This window comes from Pelophylax lessonae (assembly GCF_965119305.1).
Source record: "Pelophylax lessonae genome assembly, chromosome: 6".
NCBI classification, from domain to species: Eukaryota; Metazoa; Chordata; class Amphibia; order Anura; family Ranidae; genus Pelophylax; species Pelophylax lessonae.
Window position 1 is genome coordinate 165,588,616 of NC_138773.1, and position 25,168 is coordinate 165,613,783.

General features: G+C 44.6%; 1 protein-coding gene across 1 annotated transcript in view; it reads left to right on the forward strand.

Annotated features, from left to right (window-relative positions):
- The window catches only part of LOC309558683 (ectonucleotide pyrophosphatase/phosphodiesterase family member 7-like), a gene marked incomplete at both ends in the record, with an annotated part of 192,943 nt that extends 172,638 nt beyond the window's left edge, over positions 1 to 20,305 (forward strand). The window contains 3 exons of the mRNA XM_082261740.1: positions 9,309 to 9,564; positions 20,011 to 20,116; positions 20,299 to 20,305. Of these exons, the coding sequence (XP_082117866.1) occupies positions 9,309 to 9,564; positions 20,011 to 20,116; positions 20,299 to 20,305 (369 nt within the window). The remainder of the gene's footprint in view (positions 1 to 9,308; positions 9,565 to 20,010; positions 20,117 to 20,298) is intronic.
- Positions 20,306 to 25,168: the final 4,863 nt, after the last annotated feature.

The window sequence follows — 25,168 nt, forward strand, 5'->3', positions numbered from 1 at the left end:
AAAAGTAAAAAAAAAAAAAAAAAAAAAAAAAGTAGTTAGCTACAGAGTAGAGAGAAATGGGCTATAGAATGGAAGGGGAAAAAGAGTAACAGAAGTGAAAATAGCCATAAAACTATTTGAAGGTGATTTAGAAAGCTTATGTATCAGGCATAAATATCATTCATAGGTAATGTGTAGGTCATAGGTAAAATGCACAGAGCCAATCATAGTGGATCTGTGCCCTATGATCGTTGTGGTAGCCAATCACAGTGGTCACAAATGTAAACAGTGCTACTGTTTATAGTTGAGAGCCTTTCCCTACCTGTGTTACCTACAAAAACTTTATTAGCATAAACAATTTGAAGCATATCACTGTCTAAACGGATTGTTTTCACATGCAACATTTAGTGACTAAAGAAAGTGTATAGTGGTTTGTATAGTGGTAGTGGTCAAGGTGAGGACTAAAAATACATTTTGAAAAAAAAAAAAATGTTCTTAAAGCGGAGTTCCGGGCACAAAAACGATATTTTTTTTTTGTGCCCGTCCGCTAGTTCAGCCTAACCTGAAAAGGAATTGGATAGTTAGATTTTTTTTTTTTTAAAACTCACCTTGTAATTGACGATCGTAAATACTCACCTATGACAGCTTCCTCCTCCAGCGCCGAGGCTCTCCCCGTCACTTCCTGCCTCGCAATGATTCCTGGGAGCTAAACGTCATAGCTCCCAGGAATCAATGCGCCGCACCGGCCCCGCTCGTCATTTCCGGGCGACGCCGCATTCCCCTGCTAAACAGCTTCTGGGCATGCCCAGAAGCTGTTTAGGAATGCGGCGCCGCACCGGAAGTGACGAGAGGGGCCGGTGCAGCGCATTCTGGGACACGAAGACGCGGAAGAAGACAGAGAAGAGGACCGCGCCGGCTTCAGCTGCCCACAACCGAGATGGAAACGCTGTGGAAGAAAACTTCTAAGTAAGTATTTCTTCTAAAAGGTAAGTGCGAACCGGGACAGATCAGAGGCTAGCCATTGTGGAATGTGCTAGCCCTGACTGTCCCGGGGGTATGTTAAAAAAAAAAACGTTTCTCTGCCCGGAACTCCGCTTTAAGTTTTAATTAGCCAAGAAACTATGAAATACTGCATATGAGTTTTTAAATTCTTTATTTATTCCAGATAAGCCAAAAGTTAAGACCTTAAACCAGTCATTAGATAGACTTAGTACAGATTGCGTCACAATAAAAAAGAACAGTCAACAAGCCAGGGGCGGATCCAGAGTCTAGTCTCGGGAGGGGCACTGCCATAAAATAAGGTGTTGCTTACCTAATCAATCCCTGGAAATGTAATCCTGTCAAACAGTGTCACTATTCTTCCCTCCATTGCGGCTGAGAGGAAGAGAGGAAGTGACCTATTAAAATGATGCAACTTTCAGCACGGAGGAGTTAGGGAAGAATAGTGAGACCTCCCAACCACAGTGATGAAAGTGTTAAGGCCAGCTGTGACAGTGGCGGCAGTCTTAACACTTTTATCAACTTCACGGGAGATCTTCGTGATCTCCCCGCAGGTCTTTTGAGCAGAGGTTCCCAACCTTTTTGGCACTGGGGACCGGCTGAGTTGAAGAAAATTATGCCAAGTCCTGGGGGGGAGGTGGGGGTATGGTTGCGTTATTTTGTGGATAATTTTCGGGGCAATGGCTGGTGTTGGCGCTTCAATCATCATGGCACCATGGTTGATATAGTGTCAGGATAATTGAAGCACATTATTCTTCCTATTACACTGTAATATAAAATGAAATAGTTCAACTCACCATAATGCAGAATCAGTGGGAGCCCTGGGCGCGTCACATGCCCCCAGATGCAGCTCGTCACTTGCCACGTCACCTGCCACCAGATGTGGATTGTCACTTGCCACGTTGCCTGCCATCAGATGCAGCTTGTCACTTGCCATGTCACCTGCCCTCAGATGCAGCTTGTCACTTGCCACGTCACCTACCACCAGATGCAGCTTGTCGCTTGCCATGTCACCTGCCGTCAGATGCAGTTTTTCACTTGCCACATCACCTGCTTCCAGATGCAGCTTGTTACTTGCCACATCACCTTCTACCAGATGCAGCTTGTTATTTTCTACATCACCTGCCTTCAGATGCAACTTGTCACTTGCCATGCCATCTGCCACCAGATGCAGCTTGTCACTTGCCACATCGCCTGCCACAAGATGTGGATTGTCACTTGCCACAAAATATGGATTGTCACTTGCCTTAAGATGCGGATTGTCACTTCCCAGTGTCCCAGAGTGAAGGTGGGTAGTGAGAGATAATGTAATCTCTCTGCTGCCCATGGCTGCACAGTGAGGACGGTGTTCTTTCAAAAGCTGAACTGCGGTAATGCAGGGCGCCCGCTTATTGGCCTGCCCACCCATTCCCCTGCCCGCCTGCTCCCCTGCCGGCCCACTCACTGGCCCGCCCACTCACCTGCCAGCCCACTCACTGGCATGCCTGCTCACCGGCTTGCCCATCCGCTCACCCGCCGGGCACCAGCCAGCCCACTATTTTCCCGGGGGGGCAATTGCCCCATTACCCACCTGGATCTGCTCCTGCAACAAGCACAAGTAGTCTTCCCCTGAAAAGGGAGAGTTACCAGTACTTCACAAACAAAGTAGTAAAGAAGTATCTTACCCAGTAATTTCAGCATAGACGAGTAGAATCATCAAACGCAGACATGCTTATAAATCACTATTGTGACCATGCTTAAGAGACCTCAAGTAATAGCAATGTATATCAGGATGTATGGCAAAGTTGACTCTAACAAAGTAGAAGTGAGATTGGATAGAGGAGTAAGTCATGTTAAGAATAAGTTAGTATTCAAAAAATAGAGATAAAGAAAAAAAAAAGGCGTGGGGGGGGGGGGGGGAACAGGCACTGTCCAGAGCAAAAAACAATTACCAGAATCCATCAAGACAGATTTTCCTTCATCAGAGAAGATTAATGCTTTCCAGTAAAACCAAGTTTTCGAATAGAGTTCATGTCTATTAATAAAGTCTTCCATTATGGGTATTTCCTCCACCTTCATGGCCAACATAGGCAGGGATGGGGTTGTGTGCTATTCCACCTCAAAGGGACGCATGCTTTGTTGGCACTAAGAAGATAGCATAAAATCAATCTACAATAGGTTTTCTGTGGGATGCATGAATTGTAAAGTAGATAAAAAAAGGGTCCTCTGTGAGGGCAGGATCTGCCATTTTTGCTTCTAACTATAATATTATATATATCCAGAACAATTTTAGGCAGGACCAGAATATATGCAGCATATCTCCAGGTCCCTCTTGGCATCTCCAGCATGTAGGCGGGGTCTACTGTGCCCGTGCACATGAGGCAAATCTCACATAGAGCATGCTCATCAATGCCTGGGACCAGGCAGAGACTGCGGTCACGTGAAAAATCTAACATTAAAGCAGTTCCCGACTTAGAGATGAGCATTCACTGCGTGCAGTAATGAAGTGCAGAGTTCCTCTGAAAAGTGACTTGTCCCATGTCACTACACACTGCAACTTGTATGTTTCCATTGGGAGGGAGGTGCTTATCTCTGTTACTTCACTCCCAGTAACAAAATGAGGTCCGGCCAAGCACATTGTGTAGACCTCATGTGTGCTTTTACTTTACTCTGTCCTTATCGTACAACATGACCAGGCCATGGTTCTCCATAATGCTAGTCTGCTCCCAGTTACTATGGGAGATGGAATGCTGGGGAGGGATTCAGAACATCAACCCCTTGCTACTGGAGGACCTGTCACCTTACCAGGTACCACGCGTAACGTCTGGTTCCTTGTAGCTTATTTCTCCACTTGCTTATCCATAGCAACTACACTCCTCTGCCTTGTCTTGCCAAGTTAACCTCTTGTAATAATGTTACTTATTACCCCAAAATGCAATTACAGACCCAGGTTCTTTGGAATATACCAGGACCAACATGCGCCCCTTTGAATAATCTCAGACCAGGCTTAGAACGGTTAACATAACTTTACTGTAGAAAGGCATCATGATAATACAAGATGAATAACATCCTGTCCCTGAATCAAACTAAAATAGCATAGTGGCCCAGGCATACCTCCATGAGCTGAGAATCCATATAGACATTGTCCATGACTTGGATGCTGTCCTTGGCTACTGGTAAATTCAGCACTATCCTAGCGCACCCTCTCTCCCAGCGGTCTCCTTCTTTTATAACACAGATGGGCCTGAACCAAAAAGAAAGAGAACCCAGATGTTTTAATCCCTTCCCCAGCCTGGACCAGCTGCAGGAATTAGCTACATTCATTAAAACATGCCTACAAGTAATGATCTGATACAGGAGGAAAGCATTTATGAAGAACCATGGGTTTGTCTTCTGAACTCTGGTACTAACAGAAGATTTTTGAGAGAGTAATGAATAATTCTCCTGCACTGAACAGGATCAAAAGAAAGATTCAAGCGAGACTAATTTCTGAAGAAATAGTCATAATTGCATTGCCTTATGCATATGAGTTTTGAGTCATTACATGCAGTCCAAAGATGGAGCTCTCTGCTCTTTTGCTCATGTTTTACTTATGTTTTTCTTCACTCCCCCACCCCCTATTCTCTTCAGACAGCTCCAAAGAGAGTATGTTTATTTACAATACAAGGTCTACCGCAGGGGTAATGAATTAAAATTCACGGAGGTCCGAATAATAAACACATTTTCCAGCAGAGGTCCAAATCGCATTTTTGTGCTATGACTCAGATTCTTTACATCACCACCCAGGTGTACAGGCACGACAGCCCATTCATTTGAATGGGCTGATGTGCCTGCATTTTCTGCTGGGAAAAGGCCCTGGCACCTTTTTAAAAATGCAGCCACATAGAAACTCCATGGTGCATTTGTACTATGCAATTTCCGTGTGCGGGAAACCGTACCTTGTATTTCAGTGCATTTAAGAGCCATTGGTGCTCCTGCACATTTTTCTTGCAGCTGCTTGTCCCCCTTCACATATCATTTCCACAGCACTGCCCATTTCACTTTCCCCGCACAGCACTGTCCTCCTTTACATCAGCCCCCCCACACACACACACACACAGCACTGTCTTCCTTCACATATCATCCCCCCACCACTGCCCCTTCACATACCCCTCACAGCACTGCCCCCTTCACATACGCCCCACAGCACTGCCTCCTTCACATCCCCCACAACACTCCCCCCCCTCACATATCCCCCCCAAAGCAATGTCCCCTTCACATACCCCCCACAGCACTACACCTTCACATCCTCCACAGCACTGCCCCCTTCACATACCCCTCACAGCACTGCCCCCTTCACATACCCCTCACAGCACTGCCCCCTTCACATACCCCCACAGCACTGCCCCTTCACATACTCCCCACAGCACTGCCCCCTTCACATCCCCCACAGCACTGCCCCTTAACATACCCCCCACAGCACTGCCCCATTCACATTCCCCCAAAGCACTGCCCCCTTCACATACCCCCCACAGCACTGCCCCCTTCACATTTCCCCACAGCACTGCCCCTTCACATACCCCCCCATAGCACTGCCCCCTTCACATTCCCCCACAGCTCTGCCCCCTTCACAACCCCACAACACTGTCCCTCCCTCACATATCACCCCCAAAGCACTGCCCCCTTCACATCCCCCCCATAGCACTGCCCCCTTCACATACCCTCCACAACATTGTCCCCCTTCACATGTCACCCCCACAGCACTGCTTCTTTTACATCCTCCCCCATAGCACTGCCCCCTTCACTTCCCCCCACAACATTGTCCCCCTTCACATGTCACCCCTACGACACTGCCCCTTTTACATCCCCCCACAGCACTGCCCCTTCACATACCCCTCCACAACATCGTCCCCCTTCACATGTCACCCCCACAGCACTGCCCCTTTACATCCCCCCAAAGCACTGCCCCTTCATATCCCCCCACATCAGTGCCCCCTTCACATCCCCCCCAAAGCACTGCCCCCTTCACATAACCCACAGCAGTGCCCCCTTCACATCCCCCCACAGCAGTGCCCCCTTCACATCCCTCCCAAAGCACTGACCCTTCTCATCCCCCCACGGCAGTGCCCCCTTCACATCCCCCCCACAGCACTGCCCCCCTCACATCCCCTCCACAGCACTGTCCCCTTTACATGACCCCCCCCCTCCTCCTCCCACACACAGCACTGACCCCCTGTACATGACCCATCCTTCACAAGTTCACAGTCATGTCCTTTCCTCCCTTCACTCTCCTACCTTACACAGAGTGGAAAGGAGGAGGCAGGACAATCCTGAACTGAAGACAGAGGCACAGCAGCACTAGATGGGGTGCGGGAGCTGCCAGGTAAACCTTTCATGTTAGCAAGCTGGTGATTGGTTGCTAGGACCACCTCCTAGCAGCCAATTGCCTCCTGGTTAATGTGAAAAGTTCATTCAGGCAGCTGCCTCTCTCCATGCAATGCTGGTTCCTCCCCCAGTCCAGAATTGTCCAGCCTCCCGTCATCCGCTCTGCTAATGACAGCAGCGGAGGCTGGGGTGCAAAATCGTCAGCTAAATGGCGCGGTCACGGCGGTCCAGATACAGCAGTAGCTTAGGCCGGACGCGGACTGCGGGCCGCCATTTAGTGATGCCCGGTCTACAGGTTCACTTTATAATAGTATTTGGGGAGGGACATAAAAGTACTTGGTATAAAACACTTATATGGACAATAGTTTGAATGTCAACAATTATATAGCAACTGTTTTGACTTTTATGTGCATAATTGTTTCTTTTATTGTTTTCATACATTACATGTCTCCTTATTTCTACTGAGATTAGTAAATGCTGGATTAGGCTCCTCCAGCACTTTCTTTTAGTATCTCAAACATTTTTTTAGACAACTTTACCTAAACCTCTTCATAAAGCATAGTTGACAGTTTTATTATTTTTATTATTTTTGTATTCTTTAATGAATAAACATATATTTACTGTATCATAGCACTTCCTGGGTTTGTGCCTATAACCTTTTTTTTTTAGTTTTGTGAATAATAATCCTGTTTGGCACCTATGATGAAATGTTTAGCAATAAGTGAGGGGTAAACTAATAGTAGATTCCTGAGTATTCGTTTATTCTTTTCCAGGCTTTGTTTTTTTTGGACTTTATGTTTTAGGATTACTTTTTGGTGTACCAGGAAACTAGATGTTTCAGTATCAGTAGCATTGTCTTTGGCAGAGTGATTACTTGTAGATCATCTTTATAGTTATACACTTCCCCAAAGTGTTTTCCTGATTACAGCTTAAAGGCACATGGGAACTGGCATGCATTTGCTGTATTTTATGTGTCATTTGTTTTTTTACTAATTGAGAGTCTTCCGACACATATACAAACTTTTTAATAAGGCCGTATTGTTCAACCCAGAAAAATATGCAAACATTTAATAAAGTATAGGAAAAAAAATGTGAGCTTGTGCATTTTTTAACCTCATATATTATGTGCCTTAAAGCAGTATTAAACCCCAAAGCATACATTTATTATATTGCATATTACCAATTCCGAAATGTGATGACTGTATTTGTTTCTTTCTTTTGTTTTTATCTGGTGATCCAGCCTATTAGTCTGTTATTCTCTTGCAGTTAAAGGGATAAGACTATTTACCACTGACAGGAGTGCTTAAAATGATTAGCTTTTATTTATGTGTGTAAACCCTTTATCACAAAAGGAAAAAAAAACATTACTGTAACTGATTATAAAGTGTTAGCTGGAGTTCAGCTTTAGTGTGCTATTGTTTTTATACCTGCTAGTACATCCAACACTTCCCCAAACTGACAATGGAGCAGTCCAAATCTGCCCCCTGTGCTTATTCATCCAAAATGCTGTCTGTATAGTCTGTATAATACAGGGGGTGTGTTGCTGTCCAAGTCACCAGGGGAAAACAGAGAGGAAAAAAACCTTAAAAAAAGGAAATTAATACAGCCACTACATCTAATGATTGGTAAGTTGCAATATATTCGATTTTTGTTTTTGGTTTTAATACCGCTTTAAAATGTAAATTATTCATATCGTTAAAAGTAAATGAAAGGGGCATGTTTTATGCTAACTATAGTTATATAATTTAAGATTAGATATTATTTCCTTTGGCAATCTTTTCCCCTTGCTGTTTATTCGAATTATAGAATTATGTGTTGGCTCCAATGACTTTGAGTATTCTCAGACAACTAATGAGGTAAGAATGGAGGAGATATAAGTGAAAGGTAAATATTCTTTCAGGAACTTCGTGGCACTGGATCTAAAATGAGGGTTTGCAAATGCGTTTGACTGGGTAAGGCTGGTCATATATGATCCGATTTTCTTCACTCAATTCCCCTATCAACACAGTCAGTGTTGATGGGGAAACCCTCCCACGTAGCTATTGTGTTCACACAGTGATTATTGTGTTCAACATACAGTATTTATTGCTAGCGGCTATAGCATGAAAAATCTGACAGGCTGGTTGTACCCAAGTTAATCCATCAAGCAACATGAGTAGAATCAGTCTACCCATACATAGTTTAAATCTTGGCTGGTGTCTGCTTAACCATTTAAGATTCGAACCATCTATGTTTACTTTTCAACATCACAAGAGCCTACATCAACCTGCACACTGCAGATGCTAATAATTTTGCAAAAGGTCTGTTTCCTTCAGTCTTGAACATAGATATCAGATTTTCCAGCCGCCCCCAATACAAAGCTAGCTGACAACTTAGCTTGTTTGTGGAACCTTCTCCTTTATTGAACAGTCGCACAGAATTTATTTATAGCATGGACATCCCCCTCCTGATCAAATTACCACACACAGGTCAAGGGTTGTCTGATTACATTATCATATGCAGATGAAATTGTATACAGAAATAGAATTAACCTAAACTAATTATCTAGCCATCTGGACAGAAACAATATGTGAGTTCATTAACAATTAACAATGGGACAGTCAGGCTTAACAGAATACACATCACACCTCAATACACAGACAATAGGAAGCTGCCGCCATGAAAGACTGTCCGTCTCGGACATTGTAGTACAATACACAATATTAAAAGTGTAAACACCGAACCCATTTAAAGCAATCCAAACCACATTCCCAGTGTCCATTAAGTATCTGTCTTTCACTCCCAGTGATGGTGAGTACCTCACAACAGTAAAAAAGGAAATACCGTTATGCTTAAAGAATTTTATAAATATAATATACACATACAACTCAAACAACTCTGTGTATACTGTAGTTCACTGCACAAATTATAACTGTTTAGTTGACATACAGTATATAATATCATTTTATATTATATTTTATCACATAGTATTTTTTTATATTCTGCAGAGATTCATTTTATATATTAACAAGGGAGATCACGGATTTGACAACAAAGAAATGGACATGCAAATGATATTCCGAGCGTTTGGTCCAGATTTCAAGAAGAATTACACTTCTGAACCATTTGAAAGCATACACATATACCCTCTGATGTGTAAACTTCTGGGTATCATACCTGAGCCCCACAATGGGTCCCTCACAATTACCCAAGATTTACTTGCAGTTTCAAATGACCCTGAAGACCAGTCAAAAGACCAGAAGAGTAAGTAAAAACCCAATTTTTATTTTGCCACTTCACCTATTTCTTTCAAAAATTATTACATGGTTCAGTGAAATAATCTATCTTACCCTCATGTTGTACTATTTGAATTTTTGTTTTTTCGTTATGTGCCCTGTAAGCACACTGTTCCTTACAAACCACCATCAGCTCTGGCTTTCAGTCAGGGCCTAGCCATTTTGTTTGCATATAATTCATACATACACTGCACAAAAAAATTTAAGGAACACTTCGAGAACACATCAGAGCTCAATGGGGAAAAATACCATGCTGGATATCTATACTGATATAGACTTGGTAATGTGTTAGGAATAAAAGGATGCCACATTGTTTGATGGAAATTAAAATTATCAACCTACAGAGAATTAAAAGACACCCCAAAAGTCAAAGTGAAAAAATTATGAAGCAGGCTAGTTAATTTTGCTGAAATTTCATTGCAGCAACTCAAAATGGTACTGTCAGGGAACTAGCCGGAGAATAAACATTCATAGACCTGACACACTAACCAGTTCTCAACATGGCCACGCCCGCATGAATACGCACACACGTATTGCAAACGCACGTCCGCTAGGGCGAAGGCGTGTGCGTGCTGGCGCACAAAGTGGACATCCAATCCCAGCACCCTCTGGCCTTTAAAAGGATATCTGTGGCACATGAACATTGCTGACTGGTCTTCAGCTTCCTGTTTCCTGCTTCCTGTGTTTGTTGCTGCTTCTGATCACCTGTTGTCAACCCGGCTTGTTCTTGGATTCCTCTTGTCTTGCTCCCAGCTCTGACCTTGGATTGTTCACGGATCTTCTCTTGTCATCTGCCCTGTGTATGACCCCAGCTTGCCTAACCACGACTCTGCTATCCAATCTGCTGACCACTGGCTTACTGACCTCTGCTTCTGTCCCCGACTACGCCTTCGGCTGTGCCTTGTCTGCTGTGATCTGCCTTGATACCCACCTACTGTACCCAGCCTGCAGAACCTGCTTCCACCTACTTTGGGCTTCGTGCTTCCTGTTACCACCTTCAGGGACACCAAGCACTCAGCCGCAAGGAGAGCCCTCTCAGCATTTTGGCTTCAGGACCAGGTACGTGACAGTACCAGTCAGCCATAAGATGTCTGAAGCCGACAGAGGTGCGTCTCCGCTAGAGGCTTTGTGCCAACAAGTTACAGCCCTCACACAAGCCGCACAGGATCTACGAGGCGCATACAACTAAGTCCGAATTAGAGAAGGCGACGAGTGGAAAACGGCCTTCCGAACCCGTTTCGGACATTTTGAATACCTTGTGATGCCTTTTGGACTTTGCAATGCCCCAGCCACTTTCCAACACCTTGTAAATGACATCTTTAGAGAATTTCTGGATCACTTTCTTATAGTCTATCTTGATGATATTCTCATCTTCTCTGCATCTCTTGAATTGCATCGTGTGCACGTAAAGAAAGTCTTGTCTACCCTCAGGAAACATGGACTCTACGCCAAGGCAGAGAAATGCGAATTTGAGAAACAAAGCATCCAGTTCCTAGGATTGACTATATCCACTGATGGTATTGCTATGGACCCCCAAAAGGTGTCTTCCATCCTGGAATGGCCTGCCCCAGTGGATAAAAAAGGAATTCAAAGATTTGTGGGGTTCGCCAACTTTTACAGGAGATTCATTAAAGGGTTCTCATCCATTATTGCTCCCATTACCCAGCTCACACGTCAACATTCCCGATTCCAGTGGTCCCAGGAAGCCCAGGCGGCCTTCAATAAACTGAAAGCTCTTTTCACCTCCGCTCCAATACTTCGGCACCCAGACCCTGCTCTACCTTACGTCTTGGAGGTTGATGCCTCAGAGGTCGCCACTGGGGCAATCTTGTCACAATGTATGGGGCCTAAAGCCTTGCTCCATCCGGCAGCTTTTTTTTCTCGGAAGCTGAGTCAAGCAGAAAGAAATTATGATGTCGGTGATCGGGAGCTACTGGCTATCAAAACAGCCTTAGAAGAATGGCGATATCTTTTGGAAGGAGCTGCCCATCCAGTGATGATATTTACAGATCATAAGAATCTGGAATATCTCAGGACTGCTAAACGCCTTAGGCCTCGGCAAGCACGGTGGGCTTTGTTCTTCTCCCGATTTAATTTTCATATCACCTACAGGCCAGGGTCAAAAAATGGCAAGGCCGATGCACTTTCACGAATGTTGCCAGAGACCCCTGAAGTAGCCTCCTCCAGTACCATCCTTTCACCACAAAACTTTTTGTTGTTGCAACCTGATTTAAAATCAGCCATCCAGCAAGCTTCCACTCAGTGTCCGGAGTCTGAAGTTCGTTCCTTGAAAAAACAAGACAATTTTTTTCTGGCAAAATAACAAGATCTTCGTTCCACAAAAGGCAAGGACCCTAGTCCTGAAGGCATGTCATGACCATCAATTGGCAGGTCATTTCGGGGTACACAAGACCATTGAGCTCATTCAACGATCTTTTTGGTGGCCAGGCCTGAGTCAGGACTGTAAGGATTATGTTGGCTCATGTACTACGTGCCTTCGTAATAAGGGAAGTAACACCAGAGCCTGGGGCCTGCTAAGACCATTACCAATTCCTGATTTGCCCTGGAAGATGTTGTCAATGGACTTTATAGTGGACCTGCCTCCTGCTGAGGGATTCACATCCATCTTTGTAGTCATTGATCGATTATCTAAGATGTCGCATTTTGTGCCTATGGTGGGCACACCTCCGGCCACAGACACGGCCCAGGCTTTTATTAAAGAAGTAGTGAGACTTCACGGCTTGCCCAAAAGCATTGTATCGGACAGAGGCGTGCAATTCACCTCCAAATTCTGGAGAACACTTTGCAAAGCTTTAAATATTGATGTCTGCTTGTCCTCAGCCTACCACCCACAAAGCAATGGTCAGACAGAGAGGACCAACCAGACCTTAGAGCAGTATCTTCTGTGTTTCTCCACCTTTTCACAAGACAACTGGGTATCTCTGCTCCCCTGTGCTGAATTTGCCTACAATAACTCAGTGCATACGGCCACCAACCAAACCCCATTCTGGGCTAACTATGGCTTTCATCCATGCTTTTTTCCAGATTCTCTACCAGAAACTGATGTGCCCGCAGTACAAGATAGATTATCCTCCATCTTTACGAACTACCAGACCCTGCAGGAGGCAATACAAAAGGCCCAGGGTGACTATAAAAGGAATTATGATAAGAAGAGAAAGGAGAACCCGGCCTTCAAGGTTGGTGACAGAGTCTGGCTGTCTACGGCCAACCTAAAACTCCCCTGTCCTTCTCGTAAGCTGGGACCAAGGTTCATAGGACCTTTTGGAATTAAAAGAATGATCAATCCTGTGGCTTTCGAACTTTCTCTTCCGCAATCTTACAAAATCCACCCAGTCTTCCATGTGTCTCTTCTTAAACCTGCTGTTCCAGATCGTTTACCAGGAAGGGAGGACCCACCGCCACCTCCAGTTACTATTGGCGAGGAAACCGAATTTGAGGTGGAAGCAATACTGGACTGCAGAAAGCGAGGAAGACATATTCAGTATCTTGTTAAGTGGAAGGGATACCCACCTGAAGAAAATTCATGGGAGCCTGAGGAAAATATTCATGCCCATAGGTTACTGCAAGAATTCTTCAACAGAAACCCTGAGAAGGTGTCACGTTTGGGCATCCGGAGGCTGCCCATAAGGGGGGGGGGCACTGTCAGGGAACTAGCCGGAGATTAAACATTCATAGACCTGACACACTAACCAGTTCTCAACATGGCCGCGCCCGCATGAATACGCACACACGTATTGCAAACGCACGTCCGCTAGGGCGAAGACGTGTGCGTGCTGACGCACAAAGTGGACGTCCAATCCCAGCACCCTCTGGCCTTTAAAAGGATATCTGTGGCACATGAACATTGCTAACTGGTCTTCACGTTCCTGTTTCCAGCTTCCTGTGTTTGTTGCTGCTTCTGATCACCTGTTGTCAACCCGGCTTGTTCTTGGATTCCTCTTGTCTTGCTCCCAGCTCTGACCTCGGATTGTTCACGGATCTTCTCTTGTCATCTGCCCTGTGTATGACCCCGGCTTGCCTAACCACGACTCTGCTATCCAATCTGCTGACCACTGGCTTACTGACCTCTGCTTCTGTCCCCGACTATGCCTTCAGCTGTGCCTTGTCTGCTGTGATCTGCCTTGATACCCACCTACTGTACCCAGCCTGCAGAACCTGCTTCCAGTACTTACCTGTTGATCCTGCCAGCTGCACTCTCCATTACAAACTACTTCCTGCTGTGTGCAGTCTGCAACTTCCACAGCACTCCTGGGTCCTAGTGCTCACCTCCTCTGGTGTTCACCTGCAGAGAGATCTACCTACCACCAACCCTCATCTGGGGCACAGCTGGCAATCCCTGCTACTTTGGGCTTCGTGCTTCCTGTTACCACCTTCAGGGACACCAAGCACTCAGCCGCAAGGAGAGTCCTCTCAGCATTTTGGCTTCAGGACCAGGTACGTGACAGGTACTCAGTAGTTTGTATTGCCCCCACATGCTTTTATGCATGCCTGACAACATCGGGGTATGCTCCTAATGAGACGACGGATGGTGTCTTGGGGTATTTCCTCCCAGATCTGGACCAGGGCATCACTGAGCTCCTGAACAGACTGAGGTGCAACCTGGCAGCATTGAATGGACCAAAACATAATGTCCCAGTGTTCTGTTGGATTTAGGTCAGGTGAGTATGGGGGTCATTCAATGGTATCAATTCCTTAATCTCCAGGAACTGGCGGCATACTCTTTCCACAGGAGGCCGGACATTGTTGTGCACCAGGAGGAACCCAGGACCACAGCACCAGCTTAGGATCTGACAATGGGTCCAAGGATTTCATCCCGATACCAAATGGCAGTCAGTGTACCATTGTCTAGTCTGTAGAGGTCTGTGCATCCCTCCATGGATATGCCCCCCCAGACCATCACTGACTTACCCCTGAACCGGTCATGCTGAACAATGTTACAGACAGCATACCATTCTCCACAGCTTCTCCAGATCCTTTCATATCTTTCACATGTGCTCAGGGTGAAACTGCTCTCATCTGTAATTCTGGTGTTCAATGGCAAATGCCAATCGAGCTCCACGCTGCCGGGCAGTGAGCACAGGGCCCACTAGAGGGCGTCAGGCCTTGAGGCCACCCTCATGAAGTCTGTTTCTGATTGTTTGGTCAGAGACATTCACACCAGTAGCCTGCTGAAGGTCTTTTTGTAGGGCTCTGGCATTGCTCATCCTGTAAAGTAAAAAATCAATGATACTCCTTATTAGAATGCACTAAAATTAGAGTGCATTCTAATAAAGTGTACCATTGCTTTTTTACTCTACACTTAAATCAGCGCTGCTCTTTGTGTTTGCTTCCTCCTTACAGAGCCCTTCCTTCTCTGATGAGATGGCTGCCACTACCATATAGACGTTAAACTTATTGAACTTATCTGAACTGTTCAATACTTTATCAGACCCCCTTTATATGGGTGTCATGTAAAGCCCTCCCCTTTTTTAACCCCCTATTCACCCCAGTAACAAATGCTGGCATAGACCCATACAGCGCTTGTCATATACACTCTTGAAGTGCTCATCCTGTTCCTCCTTGCAAAAGGGATGTTTACATTGCTTGTGACAGCAATAAAAGGGATCAGATTTTTTTATTTTTTTTTAAAAACCTGTGTTAAAATTAAAAAAAAAAAATAAATAAAATTTTGCTGCCCCCGTCGCCGTTAGCTCGTGCACGAAAGAAAACGTTTCTGGAAGTCGCACCGCAAATTAAATCGCTGTTCAAACCACACATGTGAGGTATTGCCGCGATTGCCAAAGCGTGAGCAATAATTAAAAAAAAAGAGCTACACTCTAACTCTAAACTGGTAACCGTTAAAAAATTTTAAAGCATCGCCTATGGAGATTTTTATTGACCGTAGTTTGTCGCCATTTCGCGGGTGTGCGCAATTTTAAACTGTAACATGTTTGGTATCTATTTACTCGGCGTGACATCATCTTTCACAATATACCAAGAAATGGGCTAAATTTACTGTTTAGTTTTTTTTTAAATGCAGTACAATGTTATTTTCCGTAATTTTTCCAAAAAAATGGCGTTCGAAAGACCGCTGCGCAAATACCGCGTGACAAAAAATATTGCAATGACCACCATTTTATTCTCCAGAGTCTTTGCTAAAAAAATATATATAATTTTTGGGGGTTTAAGTCGTTTTCTAGCAAAAAATACGGATTTAAACTTGTAAACAAAAAGTGTCAAAAATAGGCTTAGTGGTAAAGTGGTTAATCAGACCAAAATGAGGGACAAATAAGGAGGAAAGAGGGACAGAGGGACTTTGTTCTGAATCAGGGCCGGATCCTCGAAATCAGGGACAGTTGGGAGCTATGATATTGACTATGTTAATGAAATTCTTCTTCAAGGTAGGCTGTGTGCAGGAAAGGACATATAGTGGAAAAATTTCATTTTTCACAAATTATATTTTGTGGGTATAAGGCTGGGTACACATGGGTAGATTATCGGCAAGTATCTGGCGGTTCAACAGAAACCAACCGACATGCGGTCAGTGTGTACAGCTGTCTTTCTGGCAGACAAGCTTTTGTCGAAGTGAGTGACATGCTGGAAAACAGCATCTGATCACTGGCTGCAAGCGCTAATCAGTGTGTTCTGGCAGGGGGGCAGTCCCCATGTCAAAATATAAAGGCACAGAGAAGGAGACACTAAGATCGCTTGTGTTAGTATGGCGATCTGTCTGTTTTTTTTTTTTTTTTTTTTTTTTAGCCCCGCTGCATTGAAAGAAAATAAAATTTTACCTGTGTACCAAGGTTTTGGATTGTGGCATATGTAACTATGTATACAGCAAGAAGGCTCAAGCTATAAACCCATTACTGTTACAGCAATTTTCTTACACTTATAGCCACAGGTTTAACCCCCAATCCTTCCCGAAAAACAATTATTTACAGCCATGCACAGAGATGTTGACTGTGAAGGAAAATGATAGATTCAACATTAGTTATCATCTCTGCATGTTAGCTTCACAATATTTGTGTCCCTTGTTGCTACTGTCATTTTTTTTTCTGACAGCTTAATTGTTAATTGAGCATCAGATCAACACTGTCACTATTTTTTGTTTACTACTGTACCAGGAAGACAGGTCTGCTGCAGAAAAGTATCATGAAAGAACAATACTATTCTCACAGGTATCTCTGAGAGCAAGATGTGATGAAGTGATGAACAGATCATTAGGATCGCTTATAAACATTGAGAAAACGAATGTTGTATAACGAAAGCTAAATACATTAAAAAAATCATGAGAGATCTTACTTTGTTGCTCAATAACAAAATCAATTCCATTCATAAGCCAACTCCAAATTTTGAAAGCACAGGGAATGGTTCTGACAGCCTTCCTTTTGACTAGTTACTGTATGTGTGCATTAATCCCATTTACTATTACATTCCTTTAAAGCATCTTCACTCCTAATGCTCAAAAAGCACAGAACTGTAATCGTCTAGTGCCCCTCTCTTATAACATTACATCAAAAAATGAAATATACATATCATTACTGTATTATGTATTGTGTATTAGTGTATTATATTAGTACATTGTATTACAGTAAGTCCTAGAACAGTTGTAGTCAACTACATCACAAAATGTATAATTGTTAGAGTTTTAATTATTGAACCGGTGATGTCAGCAGTGACTCAGCATCTAGCAGTTGCACTCACTCATAGCTGTGACATATGTGTATATTTGGCAGCAGAGTCTCTCTCTCTCTATCTCTGACCCAGATGCCCATTGAGATGGTCCCTTTTCACTTTCTTTAATGTGATTGCCTTAATCTCTAGGCTTCACCTTTCATTTTCCTCCTTCTCCAGATCCTTCTCTTCCTGGGACTTGTAGTTCCATTCCATCCTTGTCCCCCAAATACAGTGGAGAAAATAATTATTTGATCCCCTGCAGATTTTGTAAGGTTGCCCACTTACAAAGAAATGAAGGGTCTATAATTATTATCATAGGTGTATTTTAAACGATAGAGACAGAATATCAACCTGCCTTACATCTGATTCCCTCAAAACCAAATCATAACACATGCTGAAGTGGGAGAAAACGCTTAACCAATCTTTCACCGTAAAACAATGGCAAATAGCGATCAATTCTACCCACAAATTATCACATTAGACAAATCATTGGGAAATGATAACTAAGATTGTGAATAGGTGGTATTTCACTCCCTATAGGTTATCCAAAATGAATGCTTCCCTCTCTCCACTATGCTGGAGAGAATGTGGTAAAATTGGTACCCTACAACACATCCTCTGGGAGTGCCCCTCCCTTACAAGCTTTTGGAAAGCAATTTTCCAATGTATGGCATCCATCACTGGAATCTTAACGCCTCCCAAACCTGAATTAGCTTTACTAAATCTAAACATTGAATTATATCCACTCGCATATAGACAAATGATTGTACATCTCCTTTCGGCAGCTAGGACTTTAATATTACGAAAATGGAAAACCACCGACACCCCGAATCTCTCTGAGTCAATCACCTTGGTTAATGAGAACTATAAACTATAAACTGGAAAAAGCCTTATCCTTCAATACTTTAACGCATCACAAATTTCAAAAAGCTTGGTCGGAATGGCCCAATTTGACACCTGAAACTAGAAGTTTATAATCTAACCCTTTACTTAGCTTAGTTCCACTTGTTTTGAGCTTAGCTTTATTTGTATTGATCTTGAGAGTGTCGGGAGGTGGGGACGACCCGTGACTTAGTGACATTGTTCCCCTAGGGGTTCTGAGTCGGGGTGGTTCAACGCCTATCGTCTTCTCTCTGCATCGGTACAAACTGTATTGACATTTACATGCATGCATGTATTGATACTTGAACACTGTACCATCTACTTTTGGATAATGTTCTACCTTGTTGTGGTTATTTTCTTTACTTATTTCACATTCTGTTAATGTGATTTTTTGTTTCTCATTTATATTTGAATCTTAATAAAAACTATTGATTGAAAAAAAAAAAAAAGAGACAGAATATCAACCAAAAATCCAGAAATAAACCCATAAAACAAATGTTATAAATTGAGTTGCAGTTCAGTAAGTAAAACAAGTATTTGATCCCCAAGCAAAACATAACCCAGTACTTGGTGGAGAAATCCTTGTTGGCAAGCACAGAGGTAAGACTATTCTTATAGTTGGTTACCAGATTTGCACACATCTCAGGAGGGATTTTGGTCCACTCTTCTTTACAGATCTTTTCTAAATACTTTAGGTTTCTTAGCTGTCGCTTGGAAACTCGAAGTTTCAGCTCCCTCAATACATTTTCTATAGGATTACAGTCTAAAGACTGGCTAGGCCTCTCCATGACCTTAATGTGCTTCTTCTTGAGCCACTCCTTTGTTGCTTTGGCGGTATGTTTTGGGTCATTGTCATGCTGGAAGACCCATCCTCAGTTTTCTGGCTGAGGGAAGAAGGTTGTCATCTAAGATTTTACAATACATGGCCTTATCCATTGCCCCCCTTAATGCAGCAAAGTCAGTCTGTACCTTAACCACTTGCCGACCGCCGCCCGACTATATACGGTGGCGGTCAGCCCCTCACAGGCAAAGTGATGTACCGGTACGTCACTAGCCTGTGAGCCAATAGGGGGTGAGCGCGCGCCGCAGGAGGCGCGCTCCCGCCCCCGTTCGTTCCCTAAGCAGCCCGCGCGTGTGACCGGCGGACCCAATGTCCGCCGGTCACTCGGGATCGTCGGATACAGCGGGAGAAAGGCAGGCGGCTAATGTAAACAAAGCCACCTGTCTTTCTCCCCTGTGTAACAGCACAGATCATACGGTCCTGCTATGTAGGACCGTTGATCTCTATGGACTCTATGTTTTGTTTTGTGTTTATATACCCATTCCTTTGTGCATTGCATCTATGACAATTTCTCTCTGGAAAACCTTTTCACTTTCTCATAGTTGCTGTCATCTGCTATTGCAGGTGCAAGTAGCCCCTATTTGACGTGAGGGGAACGGTTGCAGGCTAACGCCTCTTTGTGTGGTCAACTGTATCGCTACACTCTTTTATGTAATGTTTATTTACTATGCAATGCATCTCTATGTTCTGTTTCTATGTTCATATCAATAAAAATAAAAATTATTGAAACTGCGACTTTAAGTCCCATAGATTTAAACGACTTCCAATGATCCAACTGTGTCTTGTCATGTGAATTTATGTGTACAGAGTTGCATGACAAGTCGTACAAGTGTGGTTAGAACCTAGAAGGATGGCTGCTGCCCACCCCAACCTTACCCTACACTACTTCTATGTGTTTTATCACAGCACTGTTTTTACTATTTTGTGTGACTGAATAGCTGAAGTAATCTAAACGTAGCTTTTTACAACTATAACGGATCTTGTGTTTCAATAATAATTTGTTTTATTTCATAGATGACTCAGTGAACGTGGCTGCGATTGTGTTATCTGCAATAACTGGAGTGATATTTCTAGTTTTCCTTTTCTATGTCCCATACATTTCTATAAAAAGAAGAAAACAGTAAGTACTAAGATAATCTTTATCACTAATAAGCTGCAATTGTAAATCTAAACATTCTAGTTGCTGCACATTGATGATCCTAAAGTGGTGGATTACTGTTACATCAAACCACAAGGCTGTTATCTATAGGGTGGACATGAAAATACGATTTTTATAATGAATATAAAATCTTTTTCTTACAGTCCATAGAGGGGCACAGGAATGTAGCTATTCTTATATATCTAAGGTATAATGCCCCATTAAGATAGATCTCATATAACCCTGCCTCAATCCATCATGCATTTTACTTTATTTATCATCCATTGAAGTACACATTAATGAAGAAATTCGTAGACATACAGTATGTAACTTCCAAAAGCAGTCGAACTGAGGGGTGGGCAACAGCCACTAAAAAAACTAAAAAGATATAGAAATCCTACTACAAGGTGTATCTGAAAGATTCAATGCCTAATCATAGGCTAGATTAAAGAAAAAGGCAAAAGCAAACACTGAAATGGCCACAAAAAAAAATAAAAAAGGACACCCAGGATCAACCTGAACAGTTAATCACCACTTTGGGAAATTGCACCTGAGAGACTCCCCCTCACCACCCCCAGGGCCGGCGTTAGGGGGGGCAAACTGGGAAACTGCCCAGGGCCCCGAATGTCCAGGGGCCCCGGCAGGGCCGGACTGGCCTACCGCCTCGCCGCTTTAACATGGGGCCGCATCGCCGCTTTAACACAGGCCCGCAGCGCCGCTTTAAGCATTGGAGCCGCGCCACTGTGATGATGCCGCTGCAGCCCCGCCCCCGGCCCCCGCTGCACTCCAGATAGAGTGACGGACAGTCCGTCCGATATTTACTCTTCTACGCTGTGAGCGGCATGACGTCACGGGGCGGCTGCATGGCGGGTGGATCAACAGACTGTGACTGGCTGTGTGGCTGCCTGCTGGAGGTCTCTGCAAAGACGCTGCCACCCCCCCCCCCCCCCGCTCAATGACACTACATACCCATACACGTGTCTGTCCTCTCACAATAGGCAGAGGGGACCCGGCGTCACAGCATTGTCTCCATGCTAATGTCACCCTCCCTGGCAGGGCTCTGGGGAGCAGAGAACACAGGAGGGTATTGTGTGCCCCTCTACCCCCGCTGACTGCACCACTTCATAGCCTGACATTGTGTGAGTAAGTGATGCCACAAATACCTGCCCTACCACTGCATATATTACTGGCAACCTGTTCCTGCCTCACACATAATATAGGATGAGACATCAATCCATCCATCCATCCATCTATCCAAAAAAAAAAAGATATATAATTATTATATTATTTTAAATATAGTTTTTTTTAGAATATATATTAATAATACTAAGTGATGGCTCTCTTTGGAATATATTTGACAGTGATAACAACGGGCGCGCCAATGCCGATCCCTCCTATCACACTGTCCCACACAACAGACACGCGCCAGCAGCAGCATGTTGTGATTTCAGGTGAGCCTGAGAGTGTGCCTTCCTGCTGTCCCCTTAGATGTCCATGACATCTCCTATACCATGTTCGCACAGCCCCTGACATCTCCTGTGCCATGTCCACACAGCCCCTGACATGTCCTGTACCATGTCCGCACAGCCCCTGACATGTCCTGTACCATGTCCGCACAGCCCCTGACATGTCCTGTACCATGTCCGCACATCCTCTGACATGTCCTGTACCATGTCCGCACATCCTCTGACATGTCCTGTACCATTTCCGCACAGCCCCTGACATCTCCTGTACCATGTCCGCACAGCCCCTGACATCTCCTGTACCATGTCCGCACAGCCCCTGACATCTCGTGTAACATGTCCGCACAGCCCCTGACATCTCGTGTACCATGTCCACACAGCCCCTGACATCTCGTGTACCATGTCCGCACAGCCCCTGACATCTCGTGTAACATGTCCGCACAGCCCCTGACATCTCGTGTACCATGTCCACACAGCCCCTGACATCTCGTGTACCATGTCCGCACAGCCCCTGACATCTCGTGTAACATGTCCGCACAGCCCCTGACATCTCGTGTACCATGTACGCACAGCCCCTGACATCTCGTGTACCATGTACGCACAGCCCCTAACATCTCGTGTAACATGTCTGCACAGCCCCTGACATCTCGTGTACCATGTCTGCACAGCCCCTGACATCTCGTGTACCATGTCCACACAGCCCCTGACATCTCGTGTACCATGTCCACATAGCCCCTGACATCTCGTGTACCATGTACGCACAGCCCCTGACATCTCGTGTACCATGTCCGCACAGCCCCTGACATCTCCTGTGCCATGTCCGCACAGCCCCTGACATGTCCTGTACCATGTCCACACAGCCCCTGACATGTCCTGTGCCATGTCCGCACAGCCCCTGACATGTCCTGTACCATGTCCGCACAGCCCCTGACATGTCCTGTACCATGTCCGCACAGCCCCTGACATGTCCTGTACCATGTCCGCACAGCCCCTGACATGTCCTGTGCCATGTCCACACAGCCCCTGACATGTCCTGTACCATGTCCGCAAATTTGGGGCCCCACTTTTTGGTTTGCCCAGGGCCCCACTTTGTCTAAAACCGGCCCTGACCACCCCCACCCCATCAGAATACACTTATCAACACTGCAGCCATTGGCTGTATGCACTGATTAAAAGCTGGTTTAACAGCATCACCGGCTTCTGTTAAACAGAGACAGATAGATATACACACACATCGAAAATCTAGCTCTTCTGAACCGGCCAAATTTTGATATGTGTATACCCTACTTTTAAGCTGACCAACAAGAAAAGATATTTGTAAAGAAAGTTGGACAGACAAGTCATGTCCAAACAAAAACACCAACCAGGTAAAAGCTGAAGTCTAAAGTGGAGCACCCTAAACTGCTGACATCATGGAAAGAAAGGTTAAATAAATAACATAAAAAAGGTATTTTTAAACATAATAAGTTAACAGCCAGATGCTAGAGTGAAAACTGACAGTTGGATTCCCACTTAATCAGTTTGAGTTATCACTTCATAACCCTCTGTACTTTATTGGCAATGACTCAAATCTGTAAATTAATTTTAGTGTGGATAAATTATATGAATTAAACTGACCCATCTCGAAAACATTTATGACTTGGAGCTTTTGGAACAATTATCTGGTGCCCTGCACTTCAGCTGTGATGGTCTCTTGCAAGCATCTAGGCTTGTGTTTCACATGGGCTTCATGTCTGCTTAGATGTGGAGGATACTTTAGTACCATGCCTGACTTGCGGTGGACAGGCAAAATAAACATTTAAAGCAGGCATGTCCAACCTGCGGCCCGAGGGCCGCATGCGGCCCAGAACGGCAGCCAATGCGGCCCACTGCCCCCTGACAATTTTTTTTTTTTCTGGGGAGGAAGGAAGTCGAGTCGGGGGCAAGGCCACATTGGCTTCCAACCAACTGTAGGCAGAGGTTGCAACTGCATTGGATGGGCATGCACTGGTGAGGCTGCATTGGATGGGCACTGATCAGGCTGCATTGGATGGGCACGCACTGTTTAGGCTGCATTGGATGAGCAAATCACTGAAGTGGTCATGGTGGTTAGATTGTCCCTTTAATATCTCTCAGAAGAAGTAAACCTGTGTATACCAATTCCATTTCAATGGTCATCCTCTAGTTGTGTTAAATTAGTGCGGAGAGGGGGGGGGGAGGCGAGGCGGTGCAGGAAGAGCATGGCGGCGTTTTATTACTTATATACCTTAACTATAGTATATATTTTGTATGCGGCCCGAGAAAATTTCTCTACACTCAATGTGGCCCAGAGAAGCCAAAAGGTTGGACACCCATGATTTAAAGTGATTGTAAAGTCTTGTTTTTTTTTTTCTATTAAAGTAAAAAACATATTATACTTACCTCCTCTGTGCAGTGGTTTTGCACAGGGGCAGCCCCGATCTTCCTAATCTCAGGTCCTTGGCTGGAGCTCCTAGCCCCTCCCTCCTGTTGAGTGCCCCCACCACAAGCAGCTTGCTATGGGGGAATCTGAGCCGAGCTTCAGCTCCGTGTATCTATTCAGACATGGAGCTGCCGTTTGGCCCCACCCCCTCTCCCTCCTGATAGGCTAACTGAGTTTGATTGACAGAAGTGGGAGCCAATGGTGCTGCTGCTGTGTCTTAGCCAATCAGGATGGAGAGTCCCAGATGACTGAGGCACTTGTGGACATCGCTGAACAGAGATGGGGCTCAGGTAAGTATTAGGGGGGGTGAGGGGGCTTCTGCACACATAAGGCTTTTTATCTCAATGCATAGAATGCATTAAGATAAAAAAAAAAACCTTCTGAATTTACAGCCCCTTTAATTTAGGCACTCTTTAAAGTGGAAGAAAAGCCTACAAAACACACAATCACTTCCAGCGCTTAGCATTCTGCCATAAAGTCCCCAAAAGCAGCTGACCATCAGGTAGCCGTGGAATAATGTCCTTCAAGTGTGCTTTGCTGGTGCAGCCCTCCTCAGATTGAGGAATCTAGTACACAACCGTAAAAGAACACACAGGAGGGTGCAAACACCTAGTGCATTACGGAAAGGTTTATTATGTAAAAACATACAGCCAAATAAATATTCACAGAGGTAAGATATATAAAAAAAGTTGTGTAACTCCAAATCGCATCCAGAGCGGGAATCACGTGGCCTAACAGGCAAGCTGACCAACCTTCAATATTGCACTTGGCATTTGCACCCTATTGTGTGCTGGAAGAAAGGCCTAGCTATAATTCCTAAAAATGTTCCCTCCCCCTCCTTCTACATATCCTGCCTACCCTGTATAAAAAAGATTTGTGTACTTACCTTTTTTAAATCTGCTCCAGTCATATTAGGTAATTCTGCAGCTCAGGCTCGGCCGTATAAAGGAGTGCTCAACAACAAATGTCAATTTCAGGAGACGTGACATCACCCATAGGTTCCCGTGGCTCAACTGTTGTCGGCGCTCCCTCTTCTCTCTTGAAGCAGCATCTCACTGATGCAGGGGAGCTGGAGCTGCAGGATCACGTGGCCAAACTGAAGCAGATTAAAATAGATAGGAGTAAGAGGAA